The following is a 27,029-nucleotide window of genomic DNA, read 5'->3' on the forward strand; positions in this document are numbered from 1 at the left end:
TATTCCGGATTAGAGGGGTGTTTCGATGAATAATTGAAACGTAAGCTACATTTCCACCAGCATGTCGATGGAGAATACTCCTCTGATGACGAGTGCATACTGAGGTTTTCAGTTTAAAATAAAAGACAACCTATTCAATCAACCCCCTGCTCGCCTGTCTGGAGCCAAAGCTCATCTTGTCCTGCGAGCCTTACAACAAAACAAGAGCAGCAAAACACAATGCTCCCCTTCTTTCCTGGGCAATCACAGGGCCCTGTCACATCACCCTGAGCAGGACAATGCACTTCCTAAATGGTGAAAGGAAATCCTACCTAGATTGGGGCTGAATGAGGTGGCGGTCTGAGGCGGGAGGGCCGGGGACGGGACCGATTCACTTTCTTAAATGGGGAAAGATTCTAGTCATTCGGTGTCGTCTTGCAGGGGCCATCCCTCACACACCCAGGGCTGTGAGGCCGCTCTGTGTCTGCTCGCTATCTGTTCGTTTGTTCGTCTCTCCGGGCCGCTGTCCCTCTGCTGGCTGCCCTCTGCGTCACCCTTCGCAGACAGGTCCACGGGCTCCCGTCATGTCGAAAAGGAAAGCGGACCCCCAACCGCCCTTATCTCTTGGCGGGGGGTTGGGCTGTAAAGCGGAGCGGTCTGATTCACAATGCAACACAATCTGTACCTTGATGCACGCCAGTCGGGGCTCCGCTGGTGGATGTTCGGGTCTCAGCGGGAACAGGTGCACATGTCAGCATGGCACACGTCAGAAGTTTCATTCCGAGCGCGAGGAACAACAAGCCGCTCAATTTCAAGTTATTTAATCAAACAACTCAATCATCAAACCGGATGATTTAGACTTTAAACCTTTAAGTGAATGTATAATACAAGATTGTCAAATATAACAAATTACATACAATACCTACAGTACATTTTTATACACTAAATGTGATTAAACTGGTTAACAAAGTACTCAAAATATACTATACATGGCTACAGTATACTTTAATAAACTTACATAGATGTGTAAACTGCCTTACTCTGAAAAATAAACTTTTGATATATTTTATCAAAATAAATTAAATAGGACTCAATTTGGATATAAACAACTACAGCTTCATAAATTGTGGCTGGATAGGGTTGCAGTCCAAAACACTTGCCTCTTCTAGTTACGCATCAGGAAACATTTATCTACAAACAAACAAGTGGTGAGATTACTGCAAAAGTTTGGGTGACAACGATGTCCAATTACACAAGTTAACACAGAAATACAATTTTCCCATCCATTGCAGTCCTAGGGTGACACCGCGGAAAAGGCCTTCTTCAGTTTTTCCATTCTATTTGGTGAAAGGATAGTGGTCACCATTTCTTGTATGTGCATTCCAAAACATCATGTAACATTTACAAACAAAAGGACTACCTGAGTAGGAGCGAAAAAAAACAGCCCTTTTGTCGGAATTCAGTACCTTTTTTTTTTTTTTTTTTTTTTTTAATCGACATGACCTGGCAACCAGAGCGGTAGAAGTAAAGTAGAGGGAACCCTTGGCTTTCACCTTCACCACGATTAGAAACAGGAAAACGGGTTCATTTACAGGCAGACTTCCTGCCCTGGCTTGGATGGGTCTGCTGATTTACACCACACACAGCAGAATACCTTTGCCTTTGTCCGTAATAAGTGCGCAACAAGGATTAAAGGGACGGGACCGCTTTTGGGGGGACGTTTGCTTTTTTGCCTGTCTTACCCAGATTTGGACGAGAAGGGCGACACCCGTTTATTCCCTACGCGTCTATTCCAGAGGTGGCGACGGGCTGTGTGCTAACTGCATTAGCTCATTGCATGGATGCAGAGGGGATCAGCTAGCCTAGCTCCCGTCAAATTGCATTGAGCTTGCAGCCCGTCTCTGCGTGGTCACGACCTTCTCGTCTGGATCCGGGTAAGAGACAAAAAGCAAGTCTCCACCCGAAAGCCGGCGTGCATCCCTTTTCATGTATTTTAGTGGCGTGACAATTTGACAGGTAAAAATAAGCACCGAACACGGCCGTGAGAGAGGAATATAACCAAAACGTTTGTATCACTGACCGTAGCTATAATCACGACAAAACACTGTGCCCGCGTACTCCCAACAACGTCCAACGTGTTTGGCACAGTTTCGGGAACAGCTTGAGGAGAAACGCTCTCGCAGACTTGGTCCACAGATCTGTCCCTGTGACATTCTTTGAGCGGTCGAATTTCGGGAAAACGTTTTGGCACCGAGGCTAACACTGAAAATGAATGTGTTGATGCTGATGCACCTTCCCGTCCACATGGGAGTGAGTGTGTGTGTGAATGTCTGTGTAGATTTTGGGGTAGATTTTGGCCGGCAGGGTGGACCCGGAACCCTGGTTGAGGAGGAGCTGCTGCTGGGCGAGGTACTCCTCGTAGTTTATGGAGCTCATGCAGTCCTTGTCGGGGCTGGACGAGCTGGAGGACGGGGCCACGCAGCCGGCCCGCTCCCGGTACGGCCCCCGGTGGGAACCTTGCAGCGCCTGGGCGGCCGTGGCCGGAGCGCTGGGCGGCGGGCAGTGCTTCTTGCTCTGGCAGAACCACAGCAGCACCGTGCCGAAGATGAACACCAAGCCCGCGGGGATTCCGATGATCACGGGCCAGGGAAGGGAAGTGGAGGCCGGCGCAAATATGGGCGTGACAGGGGGCTTGGTGTCTGGAAGAGAAGAAGGCCACGACATAGGATCAGAATGCAGGAAGCCGACAATATTTCAAACCTTTGTAAATAATATGCATGACCATAATTTTTCAGGGTATGAATTGTCCATAACTGTGTGTACTTTAAAAGCTTAGAGGGATTAACCATTCTCCAGTTATGCATGCTAACTGTGCTAGCTCAGTGCAGGGCTGCAGAGGGGTTCAACTAGCCTAGCCCCTGGGAAAGTAGGGAAGTTTGAAAGTTTTAAATGTAACCACGAAACGACCAGAAACTACTATAAAGAGTGACATCTCGAAGCACTATGGTTCTCACCCGGCAGCACGGTGAGGAAGGCGCTGCGGAAGCTGTAGCCCATGGTGTTGGCGCCTAAACAGATGTACATGCCGGCGTCCTCCTCCTTGGCGCGCGTGATGAGCAGCTTGTTGAGGTAGGAGCCGTCGGGTCGCGACCACACCTCCCCCGTGGGCAGCACCACAAAGTGGTGGTCGCCCACCTCGATGGTGGAGTTGTAGCGCCGCTCCTCGTTGGACTCCACACGCTTCAGCCACTGGATGACCGGCTTGACGTCGCTCCTCACCTTGCACTGGAAGGAGGTGGTGCCGCCGTAGTCCACCGTGGTGTTGACCGGGTGGGTGCCCGTCAGGACGGGCTTGGAGTTCGTCCTCTCTGCACAGACAGGACACAGTTGGGAGCCGTGTCAAAGCGGAGACGGGGCGCTTTGACAGGGCTGACCTTCCGGGCGGAGGGAGCGACCCGCCGCCGTCCGTAGCGGTACCGGCCTCGGGCGTATAACTCGTAATTGACAGAGGCAGAAATAGCAGATGTAACACAAGAAGTATGTGTGATTAGTTTCCCCTCTCTCTGCTCCTGGTTGTGCAGAGCACATTTCTCATGGGGAGGGGGAGCGCGGGCTCTGGCCGACAGCTGGCCTCTAATCAGCTCCAGATTGGGCCGAGGGTCTCGGTCGCTCTCTCTCTCTCTCTCTCTCTCTCTCTCTCTCTCTCTCACTCGCCCTCACTCACTCTCAGTCGCTTCCTCAATATGCTTCTAATAGATGTGATTACACAAGCGCACATGCACAGATAAGTAAAACTTGATCAAACACGGGGGGGGGGGGGTTAAAATGTCCAGGAATGGTCCACATAAAACGCAGGCGAATGAGTCCCCCCGGGGGGGGGGCACGTGCAGGTGCGTGTGCCTCGGGCCCCCCCCCCCCCACACCCGCCCCCCCTCCCTCGGCCGGACACTCACGTATGACCTCCACTTTGTATGTGGCGTTGATCTCCCCCGCCCGGTTGGAGACCCTGCAGGTGTATCGGCCGCTCTGCTCCGGCGTCAGGTTCCTCAGGCTCAGCGTCCACTTCTTCTGCCGCCCCTCGCCGACCTCCCGCTCCGTCAGCGGCCGCTCGTCCTTCAGCCATACGATGTCCGGCCGCGGGTTCCCGCCGGCCGTGCACTTGAGCCGCACCGAGCTGCCCACGGGACGGGCGATCACCCGCTTCCTCATCTTGGCCGGCTGTGTGAACCGGGGACGCGCTGCGGACAGACCCACATTTTTTTTTTAAATTATTACTATTATTATTGTTATTATTACATATTGCAGGACTCTGCTGCTGATGAGCGGCGGAGGCTTTTACCTAGTTTTCCTAACAAGCTGTCGGGCCCAAAGTCAGACTCTGGCTCGTCTCGTCCGCCGCCGGGGCCACTCTTACCGGAACGAGAGTCATCTGTTTGGCAGGGAGGGAGAACAGGTGGTAAGTGAGGAGCCGAACAAACGGGCGGGCGGCTGTCGATATAAATCCTCTGAGGTATATCGAGGTGAAATGATTTTAAACCACAGAAATTAAAAAACCTGCGGCAGTAAAAAAAAAATACAGGAATTGCTATGTCCAGCGCCTTGGAGCTTTTAAAGAACGCTAGGGCTGAAACCAGGAGATCAACCCCCTGTAGTGTCTTGGTAAAAAGGTTTCAGAGGTTACTTCCGCATCTTGCTGAATATATTTGTAGACAAACAGAAAGCTATAGCAGCTCGAACATAACAACATAGCAGAAGCCTTTCTTCCATTTGAAGCATATTGTTTTCTATGAGTCCCATTCTCTTTAATGGCTATAAATGCCATTGTTGGATTCTTATTCCGGTAATGGGACGGCCGTACTCTTTGTCGCGTGAGTCTTGATTCTGAATCCTGCCATAAACGATGATACCGCGTCCAAAAACTCCTTTCAGTTGAACTTGTATGAATCAGCATCGACACAATACACAGGCCTCGAGCAAACACACGATGGAAATCACTTTCTGTAATATAGCGCCGGCTTCCAAGCAAATGTGGAATTCCGAGATAGGATTCCCTGAGCAGAGTGTGCTAAAAATCGAAGGTCATGCAGTGGAGCGTTTGGGAGTAATACGATCAGTTTTCATAAGCCGGGTTCCAGGAGACAGCTGTGGAGTTTATGTCATTGGCTGACATCACGCCACGGAGCTAAGACCGGGCTTAAAATATAATATAATGACCGAAACCTAATAGACCCACATCAAGTCAGAGAGGAGTATTGATGAATTAATAAAGCGAATCAGGTCATCTGTCAGACGCCATCCGCGATGACTCCACTGCGTTCGACAATTTTGGGGGCCCGGTGTTGAGAAAAACCGCTGGGATGTGACTGCAGATTGGATGTGACATAATGAAATCAGTATTGTTGACGGGTCAGCGAAGCATCCGATACGGTTTTTTAAACGCTGAGTTATGTCTCGACAACGACGTGCGCCGGTGGCGGCGCGAACGAGCCGGAGAGCCGCGAGGTCCGTGCGCGCCGTGCCTCTCGCACTGCCTCGAGTGTGTCCATAAAATTTACTTTTCTCATAACGGCGTTTGGCAAAGCGGATTCCTATTGGGCGTCGGATTGGGGCAGGTAGGGAGACCAGATGTGACTTCTAACCCCCGAGTCCTGCCGCCCTCCAAGTACCCTCAAACCCCTCAAAGCTCTCCAGGGTTCTCTGGGCACAGACCCTCCATTGTGTGTCCCCTGCGCCGCCAGGCCCCCGCCATGATGTCATGGCTATTTGAGGGGCTTTAACCGGCCAACTATAATAACCCATTGCTTTAAAAAACAGCCTCCATTGGAAGAAATATTTCTCTGTTGCTCACTCGGGCTCTCCGCATTCCTCCGGGTTCCTGAACCTCCCAATCCAAACAGAACATGGTCCCACACTGCCGGGGTTTTCGTGTCGAGTTTTTTTTTTTTTTTTTTTTTTTTTTCCCCTGAATCTATTTCCTCTCGACTTTTTGACAATTCTGCGGAACAATGGTGCTCTTTATGAGCCTGCACCGATATGACTATCGAAAGCCTCTATTGTCTTTACACAATGCTGGCTCCCCTGACTTGCGGGCTGCGGGAGGGAGAACAACCCAAGGCTAGAATATAATTTATCGTTCGGGCATATAAAAAAATACAGCTATTAATGCATCAAGGCCGAGTCGCCCCCATTTAACCGCCTCCTGTTTCTCCCCTTCTCCGTGTACCGAGATGTAGCGATAACCATTAAATTGACCGCATTACCAATTGAGCTGCAGAAATCGCGTGGCTATCCATTACATGAAAGCAAATGCAATTTAAGGAGCCACGAACCAAGTGCTTGCTTACTTATGGTGAGCACAAAAGGCGGTTCTGTCGGATTTTGGAGCGCTCACATAGGAAAGCTACATTGCTACGTGCTTCAATAGATGACAACGCTCAATCCCTTTTTTTAACCACGCCACAGGAAACAGGTCACCATGCTCCCCGGCCTTGCGCGGCAGCGGACTGAGAGGAAAACGGCCCCGCGATCTGTACGGGTCACGACGAGCTCCAGATGGTTTGGGGACAGTCTAATGTCGGGGGAAAGTTATGCAGCGTGGCCTTGCATCATACTCATAGTTTAACAGCATCTCCAGAGGGAGCAAGATGAAGTTATGTGCTACGAGATCCAGGAAATGTTTGGAAATGTGTAAACCAGTGTACGCTCGTGGCTGTGTGCCATCCGTCTGCATATAAACATTAATGTCGTTAGGGAACGCCACGTTAATTCTGATATCGGGCCTGTTCTGCTCCGAGGGCTATATGTGACCGTCAGTGGGACGGGGTTTGGTGCTGGGAGGTGGGGCCAGAGGGGGCCAGTTGTCAAGAGACCACCCCAAACAGGGCCCAAACAGCCAGCTGGGGGGATTGAGGAGGCGCCATGTTGCACTGGCTGAGCAGATTCTTCAGATAGCTCCGGGGAGGACAGCCTGTCCACTCCACTGGCAGATGGGGAGAGGGATATCTCTCTGACCGCTGTGGACCCCCCCCCCCCCCACACACACACACACATGCGCACACGCACGCACACACACACACACACACCGTACACACACACACACACACACACACACACATACGCACATACACACACACACACTTCCCCCTCGGCCCCCTCGCATCAACCCTGCAAAACCCTTGCTGTTTCTGTTTCGTCTCCCTCCATTTCTTTACCTCTCCTGCAAGCGGCCTCTCGGCCGCGCGTCCCAGACGAGGCTTAAAAACTGGATCTTGATGGTCCGCCAGAATTGTGTCGCCAGCGCTCCCCAAACAGCATTACAACTGACAGCGGTTGTTTCTCTTTCTTTCTCGTTCGGTGATTCAGTAAAAATAATAAACCAACATGATGTATGCAGTGCTGGGCTGGAAGTTACCCCTTGTTTGGATCCTTTCACATGAATAACCCCTCTCAGAACCCTGCAGAACTCCCCGTTACCTCCACGCCGGGACATTAAAATGGCTGACAATTAGCCGACTCAAGGTTAATGGAAAGTGTTGCTCACGATAATTGAGCAGCGTTTGGCTGTTCTGAGCCGTCGGTTCGCTCAGTCCATGACTTCAGTGCTGTAAGTGTTTTGAAAATGAGCCCCCCTCCCGCCTTAATCTTTATATTGAAAAAAAACCCTCTCATTCCAGTGCACCCCTAATGGAACAATCATCTATAAAAACAAACACCGTGGTGATGGCTGCCAGTCGCTGGCTCAGTGGCGGACGAAAGAGCAGAAACAGAGGAAAGTGTGTGTGTGTGTGTGTGTGTGTGTGTGTGTGTGTGTGTGTGTGTGTGTGTGTGTGTGTGTGCGGTGCGGTGCGGTGTGGGGGGTCGGGTTGGTCTTAAAAAGGAGTCCGAGTGGCTGCCGAGAGACTTGTGTTGTCCCTTCATGCATCGGCAACTTGTGGTAAACAGAACCAAACGGCGTCTCGTTAATCCCCCAGAGGGCGGGGAGCGATACGCCCATACAAATAACACTGTGAGACGAAAAAAAAAGCCGATCGCTGTTACTTCCCCTGACTTTTCATATCGAACAGACTCGGGGAGGGGGGAGCCAAGCAGCGAGCTCTAACACAGCGATCGCCGCCGGCCTGAACACAGAGGTCTGAAGGATTCTCCGTTGGAAGTCTTCGTTCTTACTCAGTCACGCTGCAGCAGGAGCCAAACCAGATAAATCATTTGTCACTCCAACACACCACAGCACTGCGGGGAGAAAGATGTTATCTATCAATGGGACAAATTGACTGTGATTTATGTACAGAAAGCCAGTGTGCGAGTGTACAAACACACATGCGCATCCTGAATACGTTCCTTTGGCCCGGGAGTGTTCAATTTATGTATAGGCAGTACCCGGGTTACGAACGCCCGGAGTAACGTCTCCGTCTCTCTCTCTCTCTCTCTCTGTCTCTCTTTCCCTCTTCTCTCTCTCCAACTTACATACAAATTGACTTACAGACAGACTTTAAAACGGAACTCCTTCGTAACCCGATGACTGCCTGTACTTAAAATACATAAACTATAGATTCAAAATACCATTTCCAGTCGACTTCACCCAGAGCCCAATAAGTCCATTAAGTAAGTAGTACAATAAGTGCATTTGTCATGAGCGTCATCATTGGCAGAAAAATCTTCAAAAAGTAATTTGTTCGTCTGCACCATCGGCAGAAACCCCTTCAAAGTGATGGGGAATAAGCGGCGCTTCTCCCAAATCGGTCTTGTGCAGCACAACTGCCAGATAGTCTGGTATCAGATGGAGGCAGAGCCAAAACCTTATTTTCTTTTGACTAACGCTCCACTATTGTCATTTCCATAGCCACTCGCCACGGAGACGTCAGCCAGAGGCAGCCGCACCAGTAGACAGAGGTTTGGGGTCGAAAATAAACTCTTCCCGCACCCTGTTATCTCTCTTGCTCTAACATAGAGGCAAATGAGGGCCTTTACCAAATTAAAGCTGCAGTCCAACTCCCTGCCCGATGTTTGTCGGTGTTTGTCAGGAACGATCGTTCGAAAGAGGTCTTTAATTTCCACTCTGCAATCTCCAAACTCCAGTTTCCAAACTCATTTTGAACGCTATGGCTATTGATAGACTTCTATAAAAAAAAAAAAAGAAACAACAATAACAAAAAGTACCACAATATAAGTTTTGTAATGATTGTTTTTTTTTGTTTTTTTTTTCCAGGTCTGCGTTTGGGTCTTCTTTCGGTTTGGAGCTGGAATGGAGGGACGTTTACAAGGCCGAGGCTCCACCTCCCCCTTCCCTCCAGGAGACTCTGCCCCTAATTAGGCATCTTAGAGTAATTAGACTAAACACAGCCTTAACGCTTCGCTCCACTCATTCATCACGCTCTGCTCCGGAGCAGAGGAAATGTACTGTACACAGACGCACACACAGACGCACACATACAAAAACAATGGACAAAGTGCGAGTGCCGCACTCGTGCGCCCGGGTAAAAAAAAAAAATAAGCCTGGTCACCGTGTGGCTAATTCTGCAGGTTCTGTTCCTGAGCAGCGTGGGGCTTTGTGGACAAACCAGCCCTTTCACATTAAATGTGTTTCTTATTGTGGCGCCGCGGACCTCCTCATGCTTTCTACAGAGTGTGGCCCGGGGAAAGGGAAGAACTTCCAAAATCCAACTGAGTCACAGAGGATGAAGTAGTATGAAACAATATCCCGCGCCGCTGTTGACTTTGGGGAGGGGAAAGGTGGGGGCCGCCACACATAGAAAAGACGAGAGGATCAGCCGCTAACCCTTCCATAAATCCGCTCATTTTGGACCTTGACCCCTGCGAGGGGATGCCGTCTTTTAACATCTGCAAGTTGATCAGCTCTTGGACGGCAATGAGGTGTGACAAATCAGACTCTGGAAGCATTTCCGCTGCGGGATGTGATGTGGTCTCTCGTTATTTTTACCAGACAGGTCAGTCCACAGATGTGGAATTGAACTTATACAAGTACTGAATATTATTTTTTGATGAGCCATACTTATCCCATTAGAGGGAGAGCCTCGTCCATACCAACCTGACACGACGCGAGCGACGCGCTGCTTACCGATGACGATGAGGGTGTAGTTGATGTTGACGCTGCCGAAGCCATTGGTGGCTTTGCAGATGTAGCTCCCCGCGTCCTCCTCCTCCACCTCCTTGATCTTCAGGCCCAGGCGGAGGATACGGAAACGGATCCAGCCGCTGTGGATGTTGCGCCCGTCTTTGGTCCACATGATGAGGGGGGGGGGGTCTCCCTCGACGGGGCAGGGCAGCTTGACGGCGCTCCCCAGCCGAGCGGTCTGCCTGTGAGTGACCTTCTCAGCCACTCTGGGAGGCCCTGGCGAGAAACAACACCACAGGAGCGTCAAGGTCAAGCTTTTTTCCCCCTCTCAATACGGGCAGCTTGAGGATTGAATTAGCACGGCGCAGCGCACGACTGTGCGGTTAAATGTGCAACCTCAACAGGATGCAGAAAACAAATATTTAAAGAATCTGCTGGATTGTGGCCTGGTGAAACAAAACGGGGAAGAAAAACGACATTATTAAATGAAATTAAAGGCGCTTCCACGTTTTACTTGACTAAAACAGATGGAATGAGGATGGGGGTGATTTGTCACCCTTTTTTTTTTTTTTCGTCTGATTACTCAGAAATGTTGAAACCAGATTGCAATAATTGGACGAGCCTCGTCATCCAGAGCGAGGAGGGGGCAGAATGTTCTGGCTGCGGTTTTTGCATGGCGTGTGGGAGATCAAAGCGCTGGTGGTGCGGAAGGCCACAGCGAGGCGGACAGCAGCCGGCTCTCCCAGCTCTTAATTGGCTCAGGTCTGCTTCCTCAGATCTAGTGAAGTGGAGCGGGCCCAAACGCCCTGTGATGGTGTTAGGAGGCCTGCACCGCTGCTCACACTGTGCCCAGGGCAGCAGCCATGAACAAACCAACCCCCCGAAATCTAAACAAATCCCCGAACAAACCGAACAGACCGGGCCTCGGAGGGGAAGGGGGGGAGAGAGAGAGAGAGGGGAGGAATGCCACCCAACGCTGGAGCTGCACCGGCCGTCAAAAGTACACACAGAGCGGTCGGCCTCTCAGAACAAATGGCCAGTCGGGTTGTAGTAAAAACAATGGGTGGAGTAAATAAACATGGCTTCTCAAAACACACACAGGCGCGCACGCACACACACACACATGCACACACACACACACACACACACACACACACACACACACACACACACACACACACACACACACACACACACACACACACACACATGCACACAAACTCATATGGTCACATTCCACTGGTGTATTTCCCACATATGGTAAACAAGAACCTTTTTTATAATGACGGGCCCTGGCTGGAGGCGGGCGAATGCGGATAACTCCATCAGACCGTTTCATTTGTCACACTGCCAACAGATGTGTCTCAGGTACAACATCTGGACTCTCTGCAAAACGTTGACTATTGCATTAACGATATGACCCTAGAGACCATTTGTATATCATTCCACGAAATGTATTATTCAAAAATGCTAGTGTAGTATAGAGAGACAAAAGTGGAACTGCATAAGGTTAAGGCGTATTTAAGGGAAATCTCTTACATCTTTCTATTGTTCACACACACACACACACACACACGCACACACACACTTCCTTCCTCTGTGTGAACGGCCTTTCCTGGTCGGCAGCGTGCACAGGAAATTGGAAGTGTCACTGTTTATGTCTGTGGAGAGAATGTGACCACAGTCTTTTTTGGCCGTTGTCAAGCGGCCAGTGTGTTACTCCTCGACTACAAGGCGAGCTGAACAGAGGCGCTCAGTGTTCATCTCCGCAGAATAAACTCTGCTTAGTGCCACTAACAGGTCACAGCTCTGGCTTGGTGCATGGCTCATATGGACCGAGTTGCTTCTGGAAGTGCCAGCAACTACCCCCGTGTCAAGGTTTCACCACATTTCAGCAAATTCTTCAGGGGAGAGGGTGGGGGACATTTAGGACTTTTCATTTCCCCTCAGATGTATGTTCACAACATAATCCAGAAACCCTTGGACTAAGGCAAGAGTAACGGAGGTGGACCCTGCCATTTAAAACAATAGACAAGGCCGGATTCATGCCAAGGATCTCGCTGCAGGAAAGGTGTCAAAATGCATTGACACCCAGTAGAAGCCACATACGCCAAACAAAGCCACAATAATGCCCTGGACGCAGTGACGAAATAATGACTGGAGACATTTGAAAGAAGCGTTCTATTTGCACATAGAAAATCCATTTAAGCAAAAACAAAAACCCTTTGCAGTTTTGTTCAGAAAGCAGTCGGAACTTTTCAAGTTGCCAAGCGGCTCGGAGCTTAATGAACTAAAGGCTTTGACGGCTGCAGCGAGTGCAAGGAATGTGCAACAAATGATTCCCTCCTTCATCTCGACAAAAAAGAAAAAAACAAAAAAACTAAACTTTTGAAGTTCCTTTCAAAAACAAGGCAAGAAGAGGTGCTGAAATCAAGGTCATCATCTGAATAACTTAATAGGTGTTTGTGCTGTCTGCGCGAGCGCCGTCTTCCCTTCGATCCGGACACTCCTCCGCCCTGCAGCTCTCAAGGACAGGTTCTGTTAACCTCCGAACCCAAACGCGTCAGGCCCCGGCATAAAACATGGAGGAAGGGAAGTCATGGCTCCCTCGACCAGATAGGAGAACTCTGACTGAGAGGACTTTCAAATGCAACATGAAATTGCTCCATAAAAGGAGCAAAGAAGGAGATAGCAGATCTCCTGTTTGTTTAGGGGTTGTTCGGGCTTCTTTGGCTCTTTCCCTACCGATACCGTGGCTGCAGAGCACATTATGATGAATGGGAATCCAATCAGATCAGCAGATTTATGACAAGCTGGTGAAGATTTCGGTGTGTTTACTTAAATTGACGGCATTGTGAGAAGCCCTGTAAATGGAATACGACACACGTGACCATATGGGGTTTCCCGTATTACAGTACTGGTACGGGTCCCTTCTTTTAGCCAAGCCCCGTGTTTGAATGGAATCTTTCATAGCTCAGGAAGAGGAGGCCGGGCCTGGAGCCTCACAGAATTAGCTCTGTTTTTCTTTGCTCAATTTGGCGATGGATTATTTTTAAGAGAAAGGGGCACATTCAACAAGAGGAATTCTTGTGACTGAGACTAAATATAGTAATTTTACAAACCATTCTGAGCGGGTTAATAAAGTGCTGATGAGAAACGAGGGCAGTCAGAGAGAGGGGAGTTGTAGGAGGGAATGCTCGGATGCATGGAAGGACGACACACACACACACACACACACACACACACACACACACACACAATGGGCTGCCAGATTTGAGCTGTGTTCAGATGTGCTGGCACCTCACTTCTCATTTATTTTCCCTTTTAAAAAAAACAACATCTGTGGATTTGTAATAAATGTGTACATGCATCCCCCCTCATACCGGCGCTTTGATCTCTCTAATCACAGAAAACACGTCAATAAAAGCTTGGCTTGTGCACTGACAGACAATCCACCAAAGAACACCTGGGTCTTTAATGCACGCAGCACGGCATGCCCGACGCAGGACGCGGCTATTCAAACAACACTACCTCGACTCATGAGAGGGATTTTGGTTCTTAATCTCCAGCCAAACGCCAAGATTTTCTTATGTATCACCAGCCCTTAGCACGCCATCAGACGAAAGTGATTCAATACTTATATAAACACTGATCAGGAGGAATTTATCTTCGTCGTGCAGTATTTACATAGAGAGCGGCAATGGGGGGGAAGGAGAGCGCGAGCGCTTGAAGAATGTTTCCTCCTACTCAGCAGCGCTGATATGTTAGTTCAGCAGACCATACAAGAACAGAGAGACGGGACTGTTGGTGTGGACGGAGCCTGTGCAGCAGCGGCCCCGCACAGAGGGGATGTTGGACGTTTACGGGCCCCGCGCTTCCAGGGCAATATCGTCCTCCCATCCATCTCTCAAAGCCGCGGGCCACTCTCATAATGCAAGTCCGCGCTTAATGGATGGCGGAAAGGCCTGAGTCGGACTTCAGGCTCTGGGGGGCGGGGGGGATATGGTTCAAGCGAGGCAACTGAGAGGAGGAAAAGAAATACACGGGGAAAAAAAATAGATGAAAGGTAGAAACTAAAGCCTCACCGGTGACTTCACTTGAGACACGGGGGTTGGTTGGAGGGGGGGGAAAGGTGAGGCGGTCACCACGGCATGGAGAGTGTGCGAAAGGCCAGTACTTCTCTACCGATACCACTGTTGTACATTTCGCCGAGCTATACATTTCACAAGCGGAGATAAAAATCGCCCAGGGAGAGAGCGCCACCTTGGCAATTCAAGACTGGAAGCCAGGTTGAGAGAGAGAAGGGGGGAGGCAACTGAGAGGAGGGGGGGGGTTGGCAGTGAAAAGGTGAAAGGGGAGGACGGAGGGACAGACAGAGAGAAAGGGAGTGAAAGGGGTTGTGTGGGGGTTGGAGAATGCTTTCTGACAGCGGTGGGGCAGTGGAGGGTAGAAAATGCCGTCTTGTCTTACCCCTCCAGACGTCCTGCCCAGCGACTTCACCCAGCGTGGTAATCAATACCTTTTATTTTCCCCACTCGGCTTTCCAATCAATAGATAAGACCAGGTTAAGACCGGCCCGGACAATGGCTCTTTCTTCAGCACCATCTGATGTGGGCTGAATAGCAACTGCTTGAGCGGTGGGAATAGTGGAAGAGTAGCTATTGGGTGACACTGGAGAACACGGAGACTAGAGAAACCACAACGGCTACGATAAAGTGAAATGGGGAGAATAAGATGCTCCCCACGGTGTAATTTGTGTTTGAGAATGTGTTCTCGTTAAGGGCAAAATGAGCGGTACGCTGCTTCCGCGGCTTCAAAGCCAAGAGGAAGCTGCCGCTCTCGGTTATTATGACGAACATCAGTGAATCTGCTCCGTCTTCGCTTCCTAATGGCGGAACAATAGGCTCCAGCAGCCTCCATCAAAAGAAGCGGAAAAAAAAAAAAAAAAAGATAAATTACTTCGGCGTCACAAAGCTTCTGGAAACGTCTCCATCACGCAGCCCAACCTTTAAAAAGGCCCTACTGTGGAGCCTTTGAACTCAGGGCTGCTATATTTCATTAGACTTGAATGCTTTCTACTGGTCCCAGCTGCCGCTGAGGGAGGAAAGGTGAACGTGTGCAAGAGGGAGACTGCGAGCGCAAAAGTATGCATCTGCGTTGCGCGCGTGTGTGTGTATTGCGCGCGCGTGTGTGTGTGTGTGCATTGTGCGTGCTCCAACATACGGCTGCAGTCCATGACCATGGTGTAATTCAGATCCCGGCCAACTTCCCGTTTGAAATAATGCAGCAAAGCCATTACAGTTTGGCCCGCTCTAAATTACAGTTCGAAAAGAAGTCATGATACGAACATAATGAGTGAGCATGTTAGAATTATTAGATGCCTATTAACTTGAACACCGTTATTATACTGAGATATAAACACAGTCATTTAATGGGATTATTTTAGCATCTGAGTGTGTCCTTGTCCCATTGTGCAGTCTGCACAGTGAGTGGCCCTCTAGCCCCTTTATCTCACGCCATTAGGCAAAGGCACGGCGCACACACAGGGGCAGAGTGTGTGCTTAGGGCCACTTATCAGGGAAGAGGCGGCGAGACGGAGGAAGGGAAAGGAAGGGAGGGGAAACGGCCCGATAGGGCTCGAGAGCCGGAGAGTGAAGCGGGTCAGGGAAGATGGGACGTCGCGCAACAAAGGGAAGCGGTCCCACCGAGGGGAAACGGGGTGAGGGTTAAGGAGACCAGGGCTGATTTAGAGAGTGGCAGGGAGCAGAGGCTACCCTGGCAGAGAGGCCTCCTTTAACACACAGCTCGCGAGGAGAACAGCGCCGGGGGAGCAGAGGGGATTAGGTGGGCCCGGGCAGCAGGAACCAGGAATCTCAACAATCTCACACCCCTCTCGCTGGCTCGGGCTCAGCCTCAGCCACATGACACAGTTAAACAGACCCTCTCTCTGCTTCGCCTCCCAGAGCATGTGCGGCGTACACAGCGGGGCCAACACGAGCACCTGTTTACTACAGTCCTCAGAATATGTTTGGAGATAGACAGGAAGCTATTTGCTAAATGGGACATTGCTGGAACACTTACGTTTGCAAGGCCGTCTGAGCGCATGTGCGTGTGTGCACACATGCACACAAATACAAGGGTTTTGGCGCAACGAAATAGAAACGGTGGAATCTTCATGTCATTAAAGCCCTCCTATCTCATAGGAGGCTGCAGACTGGATACCAAACTCGAGGCTCGTTTTCAACCACGCAGTGGAAATCCTTTTTGACAGCACACCAAGGCCGCCTGCTCTACTCTCTCTGCACCCAACGGTCTTAATTCATGGTGTTTTGTACAAACACACACACTCATTCAGTCATCAGTGAACGGTGTCTGTGCGCCCGGCGCTCCCCTCCTCCCTTCTCCCACTCCCCTGCATTCCAGCATGGTTCAGAGGAAGAAAAAACAACAACTGCTCAACCTGCACTCGACTGATTGTCTGTTGACTTAGACGGACTCCAATCCGGAGGTGTGCAATGGGATGCAGATGTTTTATTAGCTGAGACCCTATTGCTTCACCGTGCACTGGTATTTTTACTGACAGGCAGGAAAACACAAAGGTGGTAAACAAGGTTGGTTCGAGGCAGACATGCTGTCATCACTAGACGGGTTTGTGTCTCTGTGTGTGTGTGTGTGTGTGTGTGTGTGTGTCTGTGTCTGCTGTGGCACTGTGCTCACACAGAGCTCAATTCACATCTGTGCGACGATGACCGAGCCGAGTGCTCCCCCATTCTGTGTCTCCAGGAACCCTACACCACTGTACGGTCTGAGGATCAGCCAATCCCCACAACACTGGGAAGCACTTTGCACCGGCGCCTTTGTCAACAAGGCCTTTTTCGGGAAAGAGCCAATGACAGAATGTGATGTAGCGGGAGTGTTTGCGCAGAATGGAGAGATTCAGGCAGCAGAGAGACTGAAAGGAGGGCGGGGGGAGTTGGGGGGGTAAAAGCTGGACGAGATGCCGAGACGAGACGGAGCGGCGAAAGGGGATTGGAGCGGTGAGAAGCGGAGAGAGACAAACAGAGGGGGTGGAGGAGCCAGAAAAGCTCTTACTGACAGCCATGGGGCCTCCTGACAATCCACGAATATTGTCTGAAATCAATCTGTCAACGTGGGGCTGTTGTGCTTGTCATTACACCGTGGTAACCAGCCATTCATGGTGACAATTTGTTCACTGATTCTCGGTTCACCTTACCAACCGATCCCACATAGGTCACTGCCCTTAATCCATCTCTGTCTGGCTCCCTCTCTTTCTCTCCCTCTAGCTCTCATTTCATCTTTTATATCATTTTACAAATGGCCAGCCATAACAGAAGTATCGTTGTAATCTTTGGGAGCAGAATTATGGACAGAGCACATGTCGAGTGGAGCTCAAAGTTCATCTTAACATAGAAACGCTTAAATGATTCAGACGGTGTTGGACGGCCTCCTCGGTAACCCAAGCTCTGGCTCCCAGTGCTTCCTGGCCGGGGCTGAATTCAGGGCCCAAACTCACGTCCCCGCGCATAAGGAAATCAAATCAGTCTCACAGCATGATGCAGAATTCCAGTCTGGGATAGCAGTAGCCCTTCTATAAAATATGACAGACCTTACTCTCGGCTTCTGGAATTACTTTTTTCCCCACTCCTTACTCCATGCCCTTCTTAAATATCCATTCAGTCCAATGACTACATCTTGGCCTTTTTGCCGTAATGTTGATTGACACCGGTACCGAACACGAGGAGTCTTCAATTCTGCCGTGACAGAATACAGGCTCCCGTTTTGACATGCTGTGACTAATAATCGCTCAAACCAGACTCCTTTATAATCCGGATCAATGGGGGACAATGCGCGGTGAATTTCCATGCACAGTCAAAAGAATTCCTAATGAAGAACTAAGTGGAAGTGAAAAAGGCAAAAAGCCATGTGGAGCCTCATTGGAGCTCATCGGAGGTGAACTGGCGGATGGTGGTGGGGTAGGGAGGAGGGTCGGAAACTGGAAGGAGGGTCCGGGGTGTGTGTTGGTGGCAGTGGAGGCCTCATTCAGAGCTCGTTATCCCAGCCATCGCACGGCTTGGCTTTCTTTCAGGGCCGGCCAGCCATTGCTGTTGCCACCATAACTTTCAATCAACCTTTTAACTGCAGAACAAAACACACGGAGAGGGGGACGGGGGGGACGGGACTGTGGACAGCTAGTGATTTCTAATGAAAACCTCTGAAATGAAAGGAGGGAGGTGTGTGTGTGTGTGTGTGTGTGTGTGAGAGAGAGAAATCGGGACAAAAACAGAAAGTGCAGGATACTGATGCTCTTTCAAGTAAGACTACTGATGAATAATGCGATGTGTGGTGCAATAGTAATAAACTACCTCATTAAACACAAACAAGAAAGAAAATTCTCATTGGTCGGTGGCGGTGATGTATAACTGGACTCGCAAGAAACAAGCCCAGAAAATCTGAGAAACGATCAGGAATAGGAACCTGGGTGATGTGGAATTCTGATGCGCGGAGTAGATGAGAGCGGGATAGAAGGCGGCAGGTTGCTGCAAGCAGCGGGCAAACAAGAGTACAAGATAATGTTCCTGCGCTTATGATCATCCTTTTATCCGCTATCGCCACAGCGAAAAACCTTTTGACGTGCCTCAGCAAGTGCAGTCCAAAACCGACATCCAAGTCCATTGTCGAGCGCGCATAGCCACGGTTGCTCCCAAAAGAAACATCGGAAGAGGGGACTGATTTGCGGCGCACCGAACGTCCTTTTCAAAAAAAGTGACTGTGCGCCGCGTACACAATACCAACAAGACATGCGGTGAAAATGAAACGAATAAAGAGGCAAGATGAGAGGGGTTGGAAATGTGAATAGCGTCGGCCCGTCCGCAGCTGTGCGCTGGGACCCGAGATCCGGGGCGTAAATCCACGCGCTTAAATCTCCGGGAGAACAAGACCGGGCCGCGGAGGGGTGAGAAAGGGGAGCACTCGCGTTCTCATCATTTTACTAACTAAGTGACTGAGAGAACAGCTGTGGAACACAAAGCGGGGCTGGGGGAACAGTTGGGATCGGGGTGGGGGTGGGTTGTGGGGGTGGGGGCGGTGGGGTTGGGGATTGGCTTCCCGAAAGAAAACGAAAAAACAGAGCACGGCGGAGCGGGGGCAAAGAGGAGCTGGAAAGCGAGAAAGAGGGTTGCGCAAGACAAACACTTCCCACTGTGGCGCTGAAATGTTATTGTAAGGTCACTTGTAAGGTTCCAGCGGGGCGCCCTCTCACCCCCACCCCTCCACCACCCACCCCCCACCCACCCCCGCCCCCACCCCCCACCACAACCACCGCATAAAAAGGACCCGCTTTCAAAAGGCTAAAACCCCTCTGTTGGGCCGCAGCGGTCCCGCTGGGCCCTCAGGAGGTAACAGTGGAGGGCGGCTGCTTATCTCCGGCTTCGTCACTTAATAACCTCTAGACCCGCATCGTGCCTCAAACCGCCCAAACGACGTCGCTAAATCGATTTTTAAATCGGCTGTTGATCGACGAGTAACTTCTTCTTTTTTTTTTTCTTTGGGAGTTAATTGTATGATAAACTGTGCAAATCAAACCGAGAGGAACAAAGTGAATTATCATCTGAATGGTGACAAGCTGACCGTCCCGCTGCACTCGGTGAGGAGTTCCGTGGGTTTTGTGAAGGTTAACGGGGTGGGGGGGGGGTGGGATTCCATTTCACCCAACCCAAATCCATTTAGCCGACAGGAAGAGTGTGTGTGGTCTGAGGACACGACCGGGGCCAACTGGCCAAACAAACTAATGAGCATTGTTTACACACAGGGCCTTCGAATCAGTCAGATTTAGGCCAATTTTCTTCCCAAATAGTATTAACATACAGCTGGACGTGGCGAGTAGCGGCAGCAGACAGTGCCTTGTTGTGATTTCATATGAATGCTGATTTAAGTGGCCATTAAAAGTCCGTCAGCGAGGGAGTGCTGCTCACGGGGATTATATGACCCCGCTAAAGTAAACACCGACTGACCTCCATTACGGCCACTTATCACAGCTTCCCTCCTCAATACAAGCCTTTTCTTTTCTTTCCCCTCCGAGGGGCGAAGTTTGACACATTCCTCGCTCACAGTGTTTCCTCTGGCTTTCACACATTAGACGGGGTCGGCGCGGGTGGGTGGCGATAGATGGAGAGCGTGTATATTGTGAATTGGTGGAAACAATATTCTGGCGGTGGTGTGACCCTGAACGGGACCATTAGTTCAGCCTGGTTATAATGGGGACGTTGCAGCGGAGGCAATCGAGGCCCGTGCACTGCGAAGGTTTTTTTCCAAAATTACCCTATTCTCCTCGGATATCTCGTTACAATGAATTTTCTCTGAGCAATCGCTAAATAAAAACACACGCATACACCACCGCAGTCGCAACCCTCGTAACTTCTTCTCACGCACTGCTAAAGGCAAACCCCCCCGCCCCCGTAAAGCCAGTCCCTCGTCTGCAGGGTTCTCCGACAGACGGCAAGTAAGGCCGATCTACCGGGATGAGGAGTGTTTAAAATTAATTACCGCCGTCACGTCTGACCCGGGGGGACCAATGCACACAATAATAAAGCCATTGTTCTGTGCAAATGCAGCCAGACTCGGTAAATAGGATCTATGGAGAGTCGAGAAAAGGCTGGGTGGGAGTAAAGGTCAGCCCATGCCTTGTTTTAATGACAGCACATTAACTTAATTCACTTCCTTGAACTTTACACTGGCAATAAAATGGGGGAAATGCAGAGAGAAACAAGGGGGGGGGGGGTTTGCTGTTTCAGGCATCCCTCATTGTCTGGTCATAAAGTGACTCGGGCGACATGGCAGCGACAAACAGCCTCGACTCGTATCGGCGACTTTGGAGGTGCGGCGTGACAGTTTAGGGTGGGTTTGGTGGTTTTTCTTTTCATTTTGGGCGAAACGATGATTGCGACTCAAACGGGGATCGTGTAAAGATGGTTTTGAAAAAGAAAGTTGCAAACATTTGCAAACAGTGAAACTTTTTTTCTATACACCTTTGTCCACTCGTTCCCAAGGACGTGTGCATGTGCCAAAACACTACTGTGTTATACCTCCGTACTATTCCAGGTCCTATTTAAAAAATAAGAGGACTGTGGGGTATTTGGTTACTAAGAAACCAGCCTCATTAAGCTTAAAGGAAATGGAAAACTGTGTGGAAGCCAAAGGCCCTTGTGATTTTTAAAGGGGCTTGGCATACAATTTATCTCACAGTACCTTCTTGTTATGAAGCCGTGATGTAATGTAACATTTCTATAAAATGTATCTTTGCTAGAAAGGAGTTGGAGCGCAGTTTGTATGCTTCAAGGACCTCCAGGCACCTCAGAAACATAGTCCTGGAGTTTAAATAAATGAAGCCATTCACACACTCAGTGATGAAGTGGTGAGCTTTGTTTAAAAAAAAAAAAAAAAAAAAAAAAAGGAAACTCTTCTCGGGACTGTTCTTTGAAACCAGCAAGGCCGCAACCGCAGGTGAAACCATCTCGGTTTTATTCAGGATGTGTGTGGATCTGTGTGTGTGTGTGTGTGTCCAATACAAATCCAGTCACACGCACGCACGCACGCACGCAGCACGCACACACGCACGCACGCACGCACGCACACACACACACACACACACACACATACACATACACATACACATACACATACACATACACATACACACGCACACGGCTTAGCGTTAATCCGGCCAAATGATGAAGACACCTTGTGCCTGGGTTATTTTCCAGGGGATGCAACTTGGCGGAGCACCCCACAGCCAGCCCATATGTCCAGTCTGCCTACTTCCATGGTTGGTGGAGCAGCATGGTCTCCCCAGCGTGTCACCACATAAAGAGGCACTGCTGGGACACATCAGCGAGCACCTCCTCCAGCTGCTCAGAGGCAGCGGAGCAGCCGAGTTGGAACAGGGGGTGGGGGTGGAGGGGGTGGGGGTGTACAGGAAGTTTGGGGTTCTGGGGGGGGGGGGTCCGGGGGAAACAGTACTCACTCAGCTCGTGGAAATCAGCCGTGCAGAAAAGGAGGCTCCAGATGTGTGTGTGTGTGTGTGTGTGTGTGTCCCCGTGTGTGTGTGTGTGTGTGTGCGTGTGTGTGTGTGTGTGTGTGTGTGTGTGTGTGTGTGTGTGTGTGTGTGTGTGTGAGTGATTGGGGGGCAGGGCACAGGGTGGGGCTTGGCGGCGAGGGTCAGATGTTAGGTGATGACTGACAGCGACAGACTTGAAATTGTTCCCTAAAACCCCTCCTCCGCCTCCTCCTCCTCCTCCTCAGGTGTGTCCCTGGACTTGTTAGGATACGGCCAAGGCAGTAAAATGCATTTTGAGCGTTTCACACATAAGTCAAAAGGACGCCTGTTCCACAGAATGTCATTTACATTTATCAAAGATGTCATCATAGATTGTAAACATTTTTACGGGAACGGTTATACAGCCATTTCGGCTTCTGCTCCCCTATGAAAGCACATGTCTAATCAAAACCACCGACTGTATTTCACAGGATATTTAAGTTAAACTGTCGCAACTGGATCACAACGCAGACCCTGCGACACCATCGCAGCTTCTCAACTTGCGCTTTTAAAAACACATTTCCCATTCGATCTAACTCGCCTTAAGTGCGCCAGCCGGCCGGCCGCATGTCTGCAATGACTTTAAGGGCGACAACATGATGAACAGAATTGGGGATTCCTCCTTTTTCTCTGCTCTGAAGTCACCACAGAGCTCCAGAGGCGAGGCATCCGATTCAATGAAATCGGCCACATTTTCCTGCCACGCTCGGATTCCCCTGTTGGGGTTCTCCTCCTCTGACATCTGTTAATCTGTAAACATACATAACTGCCTGTCTAATCTTATTTAGCCTTCACGTCTTGTTTACTTTCGGTTGATATATGTAGCGGAGGCACGGCTGCCACGCTGTGAATAAGGCATTGTGTGCACACTAACAGATCTAATCTCTCTTTCTAAACTGCCGCCAGCCTCCGTCTGCCTTCCACCAAATGCCCTGATGGCAACACGCAGGTATTGTGACATATCAGATGCCGACTAAATTTACTCCAGCTCTGAGCAAGGGAAGAAGAAGTAGGTAATGCAGCCCGCTAATCCCCACAAGGGAATTCACAAGAATCCTGTTTCGCCTTCGTAATTTCTGTCACTAACCCTTAAATTTGTTTTTAAATATTGTCTTGGTTTTCTTACTCGCTGCACTGGATTGCATCACACATTTGTTGGATTGGTGAAATCACAGAAATGGCAAAGGGCTGTAATTCATGATGTCTTGGCAGGCTCAGGAGTAGTTTTCTTTGTGACACAAAGGATTGATCCTGGCAGACCACTGGTTCCATGGAGTGCCACGCTCCCCCAAAAACCTTCGCCTCACTAAGGTGCAAGTGCTCCGAGCCACACACATGCACGCACCCATGCACATACGCACAAACACACACACACACACACACATACACACACACACACACCCATCCGTCCATCCAGAACTGGACTCCAAGCTCGACTTGTGTTTTCTCACTCTGGGAAGCCGATGGATGTGTTTGTTTGGCTTAGCAGAAGTGAACATGCGAACACACACATACACACGGGACAGAAAGTGGAGTGAGGGAAAAGCGGGGTATGGGCCCACTCTTTTTCTTCTTGGGCCCTGTTTATGGAAGGGCTCTTTTTGGTAGTTTTTCCCGCTCCTACTTCTCAAGTGTGAAAAGGTTTGAGCCAACCGAGATTTCTTCAGGCACATAATAAACCACAGCCTGTCAAATTGACTTAGACCAAACAATGAATCCTGTATTAGGATCCGAGGCTTCAGGACTCCAACATTATCACATTAAAACAATGAACACAGCGCAAAAACATAAAGATAAAAAACAGGAGCCGAGGCCTACAATTTGATTAAGGTTTGCATCTCACCTCTTGCACACTCAGTCAACAGAACAGCTTCACAGACGAGCAGCACAATCTTCAAGATTCCCATCCTAACCAAAGATGACTTCATGCTCCTCAAATCTAAAATAAGATGAGATAAGATCGGATAAAATTAGATAAGAGGAAATTTTATTAATCCCTGGAAACAAGGTCAAAATAATACTGTAAATGTACATAGCGTGACCCCACACCAAACCAAAGGGAATAATCTGAAAGTATGAATAAAAACGACTTGAGTCATTTCTAGAAAGTTTTTTTTTGTACTCATTTTGGGTATGAAATACATCTTAATGTAACCCCATGTCCTTGATAAAAATAGCTTAAAAATATTGTTTCAGATTTATCATGCCTATAGCTCTAATTAACCTAATCTACCTTAATGTTTTAATTTGATCTCATGTTTCATATATCCTCTTTACCCAGTTGTTAATTAAATGTATATACTTTTTCATGCTTCTTGTTTATACATTATCTATACAGTATATATATATATATATATATATATATATATATATATATATATATATATATATATATATATATATATATAAAAGGTCATGCATTATCTGCTTCCAATACAGTTTTGTTGTGTTTATGACAATCAGATAAACACTTTGAACCATCATTTTGCCTCTTTGATTAATTTACTCGACGGCAAAATAATTGACCAGCCAACACTAAGTCACATATGGTGTGCAGATTATTTTACCGCACACAAAAAAGTTACGTTATCGCTGCAACGCGTAGAGGTTCTTGCACATACATTAAAACTGTTAGTTTTTCATGGTTTAAATAGCTCTTTAACCTGTGACCTGGGCTTTTATTATGTGTTGCTGTTGCTTTGTTGTTGTCGTTGTTGTTGTTTTTTTTGTTATTCTTCTTAGCTTTTATATCATGTATTTCATGCCTGATGTGAAGCACTTTGAATTGCTCCTGCGCTACAGAAATAAACGTGCCCCGTCGAACCGCGTATAGCGCCGCGCAAACAAAAAAAACAGACGGATGAAACACACTGTACCTGTCTATCCGGCGACTGGACTTAAGTTCTGATGAAATAAATGCGTTTTCCAGAAGTCCATGAATCACAGCGCGGCGGAGTCTCCATGGAGCGCTCTTTCAGCTCACCGCGTCATAACCACCGCTCTGGAAATAACGGGATTCAGCGGAAAACTAAAAACAAATCTGTTATTAAATTAGAAAAAAAAATAGTAATTCTAATAATAATAAAAAAATAAATAATAATAAACTAAATCTATCAATAAATAATTATAAAGCGCAGGGAAGTTGGAGGGTTCAACTGCTCCGCTCCCCGTCCACTCCAGCGGCTTCTACGGGAGACCGGAGCGCTCGGCTCGGCTCGTAGCGGCTCTCGTCCATCCCGACTCCAAAACTTTGGACCAATCAGAACCCGGGACGGGGCCGCTTGTCAACACGGTTTAACCCCTTCGCTGCCGGCGGTTAACGACGGAAGGCTTTTCGGATTCGGTTCCTGAGGCGTTACTCGGGGGGGGGGGGGGGGGGGGGTCGACCGTTCCCGCTCCCTTGATTCGGTTGGTGAACTCCTGGTGAGTCGGCTCGGCTCTGTGTGGCGAACGGAATTCCTACGAGAACCATTGAATCCTAACCAAATGATTTATTGAAGCGGGAGGAGGCAACCTGATGGTCCCAGAAAATATTTTAGCCTAAAAGCAAAAAAAAAAAAAAAAAAAGAAAATCGAATCATTTCGGGGTTTTTTTGGCAGACACGTGTAAAGTGTGAATCACGGAAGATTTATTTTGCTGGAATGTTGAAAATGTGTATCATCCTTAATCAACAACCATCTCGCCGAATTCCCTTCCCTTTATTGCGCTGGACTTTCATTTAACCCTCGACCCTTCACTCGTTTGCCGGCGCGACTCATTTAGGATTCGTTCACCACGAACAAATCATTCGCGAGTCTTTAATCACCACCTGATCTGCATGTCGGCGGTAACAAAAATAAATAAAAGTAACAAATGGCAGTGTGGAGAATTTATGGAACGTACTTGGCAGAAATTGAATATAATATTCACAAGTATGTTTTAACTAATAACCCCATGAAAATAAAAAATCATTGTGTTTGTGTTGCCTTTGAATGAGCCGGTTTTATCCGCTTGGCGAGTGGGTACACCTCACGGAGGCCGCCATGTTGCACCGCCATGTTTCTTCGTTCTACCGTAGCCCAGAAGGGCCAAAGCAAACACCGTCTCTAAGAGAGGGGCGTTCGCGTTTTTCGCCCGTTTCGCCGCCACCGTCTCTTCCGCGGAGGCCGCCATGTTGCCCCGCCATGGGGAGGGGTAATCAGTTGGTTGGGATCTGCAGCCTCACCGCTAGATGCCACTACATTCTACACACTGAACCTTTAAAAAAAAAAAACATTTTTCCAAGTTTATTCGGTTTCGGTTGCTGTTGACTTAGACTCCACTACATACTTGCTACGTTACGTCACTTTAGTTTAAAAGAATATATATCTGGCTTTATGTATAGGTCATTAGCATTAGCACGTTGAGCACTTCTCCTTCTCCTTTAGGACCAGACGGTCAGCTCAGTGATTAGGAACCGGAATACACCGAACCAGAACATTTTTACACTGAATTTTGGAGAGGTTGGTACGAATATTTTCTTGGTTTACAAAGTGAGTTCCAAAGTATAAAAAAAAAAAAAGGTTTGGGTTCATCTGGGGTTTTATGTAGCCAGAAATATTTCTGGATTTTACTGCGATGCAGATGAACTTGACTAATTTCGCCCTAAAATAATATTTTGTTCCTGTTTTGAAGGTCATAAATTCAAATTTATGACTGTTAACAGACTTTAAGGTGCATTTAAGACTTTTTAAGGTCCTGCAGAAACACTGGCGTGCCCTCTGTCAAATGTTGTAATGAGAGAAATGAGCCAACGACAAGAAAACAGTTGAAATAATTCTCTAGCTACTGTAGGATTACAATATTTTATTCGTTGTAAATTCGATTCATGTTTGAATGATAATTCT

The 27,029-nt window shown here is 48.8% G+C and overlaps 1 protein-coding gene across 1 annotated transcript; it reads right to left on the reverse strand.

Moving 5' to 3' along the window:
• Positions 1-793: 793 nt before the first annotated feature.
• On the reverse strand, positions 794-25,330 carry LOC307239452 (fibroblast growth factor receptor-like 1). Its single transcript, XM_080012832.1, has 7 exons — positions 25,040-25,330; positions 24,007-24,102; positions 10,055-10,327; positions 4,319-4,408; positions 3,933-4,217; positions 2,994-3,347; positions 794-2,678 (listed from the first exon to the last, which is right to left on the reverse strand). The coding sequence occupies exons 2-7, from the start codon at positions 24,089-24,091 to the stop codon at positions 2,236-2,238; spliced, it is 1,530 nt and encodes a 509-aa protein (XP_079868958.1). The 5' UTR covers positions 24,092-24,102; positions 25,040-25,330; the 3' UTR covers positions 794-2,235.
• Between the last annotated feature and the right edge of the window lie 1,699 nt (positions 25,331-27,029).

The sequence above is a fragment of the Zeus faber genome (genome assembly GCF_960531495.2).
Source record: "Zeus faber genome assembly, chromosome: 13".
Lineage (NCBI taxonomy): Eukaryota > Metazoa > Chordata > Actinopteri > Zeiformes > Zeidae > Zeus > Zeus faber.

Bases quoted from the DNA above. Each gene is read 5' to 3' on its own strand.
- LOC307239452 (XM_080012832.1), bottom strand. From the start codon at position 24,091: ATGAAGTCATCTTTGGTTAGGATGGGAATCTTGAAGATTGTGCTGCTC. The intron at 4,218-4,318 runs GTAAAAGCCTCC...GTCTGTCCGCAG, and splicing joins CAGCTTGTTAGGAAAACTAG to CGCGTCCCCGGTTCACACAG. The intron at 2,679-2,993 runs GTGAGAACCATA...CTTCTCTTCCAG, and splicing joins CTTCCTCACCGTGCTGCCGG to ACACCAAGCCCCCTGTCACG.